General features: G+C 43.9%; 1 protein-coding gene across 1 annotated transcript; it reads left to right on the forward strand.

The window, feature by feature from the left end:
- The first annotated feature begins 1,487 nt into the window (after nt 1-1,487).
- LOC117648374 lies at nt 1,488-8,395 on the forward strand. The gene is made up of 6 exons (XM_034390885.1): nt 1,488-1,636; nt 2,050-2,127; nt 3,259-3,441; nt 7,376-7,502; nt 7,983-8,105; nt 8,298-8,395. The coding sequence occupies exons 1-6, from the start codon at nt 1,499-1,501 to the stop codon at nt 8,303-8,305; spliced, it is 657 nt and encodes a 218-aa protein (XP_034246776.1). The 5' UTR covers nt 1,488-1,498; the 3' UTR covers nt 8,306-8,395.

Consider the following 8,395-nt stretch of genomic DNA (forward strand, 5'->3'; position numbering starts at 1 on the left):
AGTTCCTGGTTTTCCCAGGAACTTCCTTACGTCTTTACCATATAGGCCACCTGGAAAAACCAGGAACGGACAGCGAGCGACTGATTGCCTCGATTGGACGGAGAGCAGAGCCCGGCGTCGGGCGGCTGCACACCCATGCACAGTGGGCCAGAAGACCGGTGGAGGCGGCCGAAACTCTAGACGTGTTTTGAGCTCTTGAGTCGTTAAATGGGACTCGAATCGAGCGTGTGACCCCACCAATGGATTTCTCGTTCGGAGAACAATCCATTGGTGGGGTCACACGTTCGGTTCGAGTCTTGTTTAGAGACTCTAGTGCTCAGAATGCGTCTAGGGTTTGGACCGCCTGCACCGGTCTTCCGGCCCACTGTGCCTGGCGCACCCGCAGGGCGACAGAGGGGTCCGACCCGACTGATGCTGTGTGACAGAATCGGCTGTTTGCTTTCGCACGAGATAGGCGCGCTCGTCCTCCCGGTGCCTGGCTCTGGCCTCCCGAGGCCCACCGCTCGTCACCGCTCTCTCTCTCTCTCTCTCTCTCTCTCTCTCTCTCTCTCTTTCTCTCTCTCTCTCCCTTTCCCCTCCTCGAGACCACCTCCTTAATCTCTCCGTCCCGTACACTCACTATATTGAAAGAGCTTGCCATTCAGCGGTCCCCCTCCTCTCCAAAACAAAAGAAAAGTGTGGAAGATAGGTCGGAGATGCTGGGGGAATCGCGTATGGTCCCCTACGCTTTCCAGGAACGCCATAGCCCAGACCCGAACCTGGGGTAAACATACAGCACACAGTGGGCCAGATGACCGGTGGAGGCGTTCAAAAGTCACGGACGCGTTTTGAGCTCCAGAGTCGCTAAATGAGGTTCGAACCGAACTTGTGACCCCATCAATGGATTGTTCTCCGAACAAGGAATCAATTGGTGGGGTCACAGGTTCGAACCGAACTTGTGACCCCACCAATGGATTGTTCTCCGAACGAGGAATCAATTGGTGGGGTCACAGGTTCGGTTCGAGTCCTGTATAGCGACTCTGGAGCTCAAAACACGTCTTGAGTTTTGACTGCTGACTCCGTTCTCCTGACCCACTGTGCATCGACGAGGTGGAGACAGTGCGCGTGCAAAAGACAACCCGACTAGAAATAAAGTTTCAACGGGATATGACCCTTTAGTGTTAATATTTGACATTTTTAAGTGTTTTCAGATGCATTTTACGGATTGAAAAATAAGCGTAAACTTTGGTCGAAATCGGGCACTTAGTGGCACCATGTAATTTTGCAGACCTTCATGCAAGTCGCCCTAAATTAAAGATAAAAGAATAGCTTTAATGCAACTGTTGCTTAAAATTCGTATTTTTACATCTTGCCCCAAGTTTGCCTTGTCCCCGCAGTATTCATACGGTTCTTTTTATTGGGGTCTGACCTTGAAAAACAAACAAAACCAGAACGTGTCTGTTATTTAGTCTACGAGTTTAAACAGTGCAGCTGTAACATTTTTTTTGTTTTACCTTTGATGGCATTATACTTCTTGGATTTCAGGACTTCCGCGATGGAGCCGAAACGCCGTAATGGGTCCTGCCTGCCCGTAGTGGAGCGGGGGTGCTGCTGCGATTTGAAGACATGCTGCTTGTTCCAGGGATGGCTGGTTGTTGTGAGTATTCGACTGTTGCGGTAATGTTACTTACATACTACCTTAGTGTGTACTAACTGTACTGCAAATGAAAAGGCGTTACTTCAGCATCTTATTTGGTAATACAGTTTAGTATCGCCAACAAACGGCCTTACCGCAAAATCTTGCCTTCAAAAGGGCGGTACTAAAAGTATGCACTGCAAACCTAACCGTCTACTAAGTACACACTTACAAATGCATGCTTGCAAGTACACACTTACAAACGCATGCTTGACGCATGGAGTTATACAGCGTCAGGCATGCGTTTATGTGTGTGTGTGTGTGTGTGTGTGTGTGTGTGTGTATGTTCTTGCAAGCATGCATTTGTAAGTGTGTACTTAGTGGACAGTTAGGTTTGTAGTATGTAGTCTTATGTGTTCCTTTTCAAATTTCAGATTGGCTCTACAACCTCCATACTCTGGAGCTTATGGAACCTATTCATCCTCTCCAACGCGTGCAACCAGGTGGCAAAGGTCTGTACACTAGTAATCTTTATAAGAATAAGTAGATTGCTGGTCAAACGCGAATGGACTGCTGCACAGTTGGCCAGAAGACCGGTGGAGGCGGCCAACATTCTAGACGCGTTTTGGGTTCCAGAGTCGCCAAATAAGGACTCAAACCGAACGCACGACCTCAGCAATGGATTGCTCTCCGGACGAGGAATTCATTGGTGGGGTCACAACGTTCGGGGCTAACCCTGTTAAGCGATTCTCGAGCCCAAAAAGCGTCTGGAGTTTGGGCCGCCACCACCGGTCTTCTGGCGCCGCTGGGTTCGGCGGGTGTAGCGCCTATGAGGTAGGCAACACATTCGACCTGCAAAGCACCGCTGTGGAGACGGTGGACCGGTAGACACATGGGACAGGCATGCACTAGATAACGTGGGACAATCTGTTCCACGTTTGGATTTGCAGTGCACGCGTTTGAAAGTGACACGGCCGTCTTATCGTCTTTGAACGTGGATGAACATTCCAATAAAAGTAACGTCTCAGTCTCATTCAAACGAGTGACTAAATTAACACTGTCACGAACGTGACGTCACAAAATATGACCTATAATTCATCCGTGAACCGACACTGGTTTTCCCGCAGTTCATCCATGCCAGGCACTTTAATTCCTCACATTTTGGCGCTAACTAATGATTGTGCACATTCGCAGATTAACAATTCTATTTGTTTCAAAGTCTTCACTATCAACTCCGCCTTGCCAAACTGTTCAGATTCTTAACTGAGTGAACACACGATGAATATTAATGAAAATGTCAACTGTCACACTGTCACTGTGCAATTTCCACGTTAGATTTTTAACAAAACTTTGATTTGTTGCTGCTCCGCTCCGTGACGTCCGATTGACGCCAATCTTGGTTTAAAATGCTTCTTTTATGTATTAAGACAGCGAAAGCCCCACACGATTCCTGACACTTCAACAACAATTTCTAGACAAAATAGTAAAAGTTTCCAATTTTTTAGTTTTCTTGGAATTATTTCCAATTTTTGCCAACTTTTCCGTGTATTCTTCCAAGCCTACACATTTTTCCGGAAACTTTGCATCTCTAGCGAAAGTTCTATAGTTCATGCATGATTCTTAGGTTTTATTCTGTTTTCCAGTGGGTCCTTGAAAGGAACGGGCCCAACGTGACATGCTTCATGAGCGAGGACGTGCAAAAGGAAGAGGATATGCCCGATTTCGAGATAGCCACCATCTTCGCCCGTGGCTCCATCGCCATCGACCTGGTCGTGGTGTCTGCTTTCCTCGCCACCGCCGCCCTGTTCCTCAAGGGCATCTACAAGGTACGTTTCGATTCTGTGCGGCGACCTGGTGTGGAGTAATAGACCATTCTAGTCGTGGCCGAGAAGAATCACAAAAGACAACTTTTTTGGCTGAGCGATAGCGAAGCCCGTTACTCCAGTGGGGTTGAAAAGTTTTGTCTGTCTGTCTGTCTGTCTGTCTGTCTGCGTGTGTGTGTGTGTGTGTGCACTACTCCTCCTGAACGGCTCGGCCGATCTGGCTGAGATTTTGCAGGGTCATTAGATATATCCTTGGCTCGCCACACACCAAAATTCAGCTTTCTATCTCAATCCATTCGGTCATATTAGCCAATAAACACTTAAAAAACGGCAGAAAAAAGACAACTTTTTGGGTACTTTCAACTTTGTGTCAAGTTTCATATCGTTTCATATGTTTTTGAGGCTGCTGATGACGAAAATAGAACCCGTTCGGACCCCCGACCGAAAGTTGAATCCGATTGGTGTAGATTTTGATGACCAAATGTTATTTTTGAGGGGATCACGCCCATTTCCACGGCCTGCCTAGAAAAGCAGCCTGCCGGAGGCAGGTTAGCGCCGCAGGCCAAGGTAGGTACGCCAGGCGTGGATGGTCGAAACTGGCGCAACATCGCGAAGCCTGTTACGACAAGACACGGTCTGGCGTACACCTACCTTGTAGCACTTTTGTTTTAAATGTTAACGACCCTTTGCTTGGTAGAAGTTAGTGAGAGTATTTTATTGTAAATACAACATATTTTCCGCGAATATATGCACTCTAAATGCCCTAAATGAGTCTTAAGTGATTCTTCTTGTTTTTCACTTGACAACGACTAGAATGGTCTATAGGGTACTTTCGTAGATCCTGAACCGGAAGCAAGCAGACCAGCAGACGCCAAATTGGCCGGAAACTAACCTCTCTTCGGATCTAAAACTATAGCCGAGCTGTACAAATATTGCTCGCGAAACACATATGCACTGCAAACAAGTATCAAACGACTGTTTATGTTCAAGTGTGGCCGATGCCTTTGACGAACGTCTCTTTCCCATGTCAAGTTTGGATCTACTTCCGCCAACATGGCGTCTGTGTGCTTCCGGTTCAGGGATCTACGAAAGTATCCTATTGTCTGGATTCGCGTAGTTTGCAGTGTCCACACTTACACTGTTAAAAAAAATATGAAAATTCAGACTGATTTCGTCTTACTTGGTGGTGTGAATCTTAAATTCATAAAATGGTACGAATATTAAGACCAACTGTCTGAAAAGTATGACCTGTTGTCTCAAATTTGAATTTAGACTTGCAAGTCTGAATATTTAGAGCGATGGCTATCAAGTTTTGTACATTGTCGTCCGAAAACTAAATTCATACTTGTGAAATCGGAAAACGAGTGAAAAAACCCCGTCCCCTTTGTACATTTTTCGATTTTCTCAGAATTTTTATCAATACTACTGTTGTATTTCAAATAATATTTACGTTTAGTGTCGTAAAAGCATAGAGAATGTTTCAGAGCTCCGAAATGGACACTTATTGCTTTATCCGCCAGGTGGCGCTAGTGTCGCATGGATGATCTTTTGGAGCTAAAATTGCCACTTGAAGGCGAAATTGCGAATATTTTGTTACAAACTTATTACGAGTGATTGTCTGAAAGGGCATGAGCGCACCAAAGCAAGATTCAGGTTAATAAGTGCAGTATAAGCTAAATAACAAAGAATACAATTTCACTCTCGCGCATGGCCACGGGTCGGCGCGTGGTTGGGCTAAGGCCGCTCTCCCTCGCAATTCAGCAGTCACCTCTAGCCTCTTCACTACCTTTGCAAGTAGGAGTCTACTGCCGTGGACCTAATTTTTGAGCCGAGACGATCCGCTGAGCGTCTACGATAAACCGATGGCAAAAGTTCGCCGATTTGTGTTCTACTGTACAGAGTGGCATTTTTAGTGCGACTGTTCAATGTCTTCGTACAACTTAGTCTGATAAAATAGACCGACTGGTATCATTTTTCATACAACATGTTGATCTGAAAATTCAGACTAACGTCGTCTGAAACTTTCAGACCGCGAAGTATGAAAGTTTTGGTATGAAAATTCAGACTGAATGTAAGTAAATCGACTTCTTACAAAAAATTATGAATTTTCAGTAAATTTTTTTAACAGTGTAGACTCCAAACGCTGAAACCGTTGGACGAATGGTATTATTCGGAACGCATCGGACGAAGGTGCAACACCAGAGTGAATTTATCCTCGCGCAAAGTACATATGGAAACTGGTTCTAACGTATTGTACCAATTGATGCTATTCTCATAGTGTTTGGATTTTCGGTACACACATCAAGTGAGGCTTAGCTCACAGAGCCCCTATCTCTTGACATGGCTCAAACGTATTGAGAGATACACTGGAAAAACTAGAGCATCGTATTACCTTGTTTTCAAGCGTAATCAGTTTACGCTTGACATCATGCGTAACAGACTCTTTATCCAAGATTCCCACTATTTAAATGCATGGGGGAATTTTTAGAGTATGCTTCATTTCAAGCGTAACGTCTTCCTTCAAGCGTAATTTAATGCTTCACTCAAGCATACTCTGCAAACTCAAGTGTGTGCCAGGCAGACACTTCCTGGTGCATGCCTGGCAGGCACACGCTTCTTTTCTGCATGCCTGGCAGGCACACACTTCCTGGTGCATGCCTCAGGCACACACTTGCCGTCGCTTATGCATGCATAAAAGCAAGTGTGTGCCTGCCAGGCATGCAGAAAAGAAGTGTGTGCCTGCCAGGCATGCACCAGGAAGTGTGTGCCTGGCACGCACTTGAGTTTGCAGAGTAAAGTTACGCTTTAGTTTTACCAGTGTACTTACTTGAAGTGAGGAGACTGCGAAGTGCAAACTCCACACTCGAAGCAGATTCCTTACCTCCGCATTTTAAGTATGAACTTCTTCCAAGGGCCAAATAACTCCGAAAAAAAAAAATTACACTGTCTTTTAAAATTTAAGGGGGCTCATACGTTTTAAACATGACTTCGGTTTTCTTAGTGTTAAATATTTTGGGACAAAATTTTTTGAGTTTCTGGGTAAAAATCCTAGTAAAAAATAGAAAAATGAACATTTCAAAAAAAAAAAAGTTTGAGATTGGACCATTTTTGTAGATTTTATGATAAAGTCTAAAATTTTCATTCTCGTAAGATTCAGACCGCAATTCTGGTTCGATTTGAAAAAAAAATTACTGGAGACTCCTTTCTATGCCCGCTATATAATTGACTACAATTGTGTTTCTAAGTTCAGTAGTTTGGGAGAAAAAAATAATCTTCATTTTTTTACTAAAATGTATCAAATTTATTAATTGAAATTTTTTTTTCATCAACTAAATCTTGTCCAATCCTCCTCATTGTAGTCAATTCTATGCTTACTGATGTTGCGAACACTCAGTTAAAATTTCAGACCTCAAACCAAAGCGAGTCAATAGTTATCTTACGAGCAAGGTCAATAAAAGGCGAGCTGAGAAAACAGGGGTCAAAGGTCACGCCTCCACCCCCGGGGGTCGCTGGATACGTGTCGGGGGACAGTGCAGAACAATGCTGCGCGAGCTCCTGTGGCGCGAGTTTTACGAATTTGGACCTCTCCTTAGGCTTAAAAGACGCGGAAAAGAGTGCTTTTTCTCAAGGCATCGTAACAAGAAAACCGATATTTTGACCATTTCAAAACGTATGAGCCCCCTTAAGTTATTTCTCGTTACTTCGACGTTGTGATTTCAGGGTTATTTTAATATTATTTCTCGACATTTTAACCTAATTTCGATGTTATTTCAAGGGGAATTTCTTTTTCGGCTTTTTCGTACTTCATTTCACACTGGGGTCGGATGCCAAAAGTCCAGACCACTTTCCGATTCGTGTTCTTTTCGTGAACCCAAGCATTAATTTTGAGTGCGGTTTAACTCTGTTGCACCAACTAATCATTTTGTTTCCTTTACAGAATGAACCTGCCAAGATGGTGCACTTCGTCCGTATACTGTGGGTCAAGCTCGTCCTGGGCACCATCGCTGTGGTCCTCGTGGCAGTCATGATCACGCCCATGGCCTTGGCCGGCTTCGCTTACCTGGGTCAGTACACTAAAAAAAAAACAAAAAAAAAACAACGAAAAAACCTAAAAGTAAATTCTTGATTCAACAAATACTATTTTTCCTGATTGAAGAGAGGGTCTTTTGAGGAGGCAGTCGCACTTAGAGCACGGTTTTGCATGATTTTCGAATTTTCTGTTTGGACTTCAATGGAAAGATTGGCTTGTAGGTCTATGCTAGAGGCAAACGGGGTGCATCATGTTAAGAAATAAAGGTTTTACAACCAAAAAATTATTTGCAGTCGTAGGTTTTAACTTTAATCCAATCGTTGAGGTGCACCTTAAAAAAAAAGAATAAATTTGCCCATAAAATGAACCTAAAGGTTTAATATCGGACGGAAAAACTGCTTGAAAAATGTACCTTCCCCACCGGTTTCTAGTTGAATTAGTTTTTGTTGACCGAAGCTCTTGTTACCCCTCTAATACAAGAAAACCTTTTCTGACTGAAATTTCCGTCTACCAGGTTATGTCCTCTACTGTCTCATCTGCGCGAACAGCCTGCGTATCCACATGGAGACCAAGTATGTCCCCTTCTACAGCACGGAGAACCTCATGCAGCCGCCAACACTCCAGTCAGCTAAACTGCGTACGTAGTTTTCCAAAACCTGTGCGGTAAAATGCCTTTAGACTTGGTTAAGTTTGCGTTCCTTCTGGGTCAAAAATGTTCTGAATGTATTGGGAAGGCACTGGCTATAAATTTTCTTCAGTGCTACTGCTTTCATATTAACAATTATTTCTGCTGATGCTTTCATATTAATAATTATTTCATTCTTTCCAGGTTTTTGACTGTACTGGTACATGTGAGCTGAAAAGATCTTTTTTTTTTCATTGTTATCTTTGTCACAAGCAAACGTAAATAAAGAGAATGATACCTAG

The sequence above is a fragment of the Thrips palmi genome, unplaced genomic scaffold (assembly GCF_012932325.1).
Source record: "Thrips palmi isolate BJ-2018 unplaced genomic scaffold, TpBJ-2018v1 HiC_scaffold_3, whole genome shotgun sequence".
Classification (NCBI taxonomy): domain Eukaryota; kingdom Metazoa; phylum Arthropoda; class Insecta; order Thysanoptera; family Thripidae; genus Thrips; species Thrips palmi.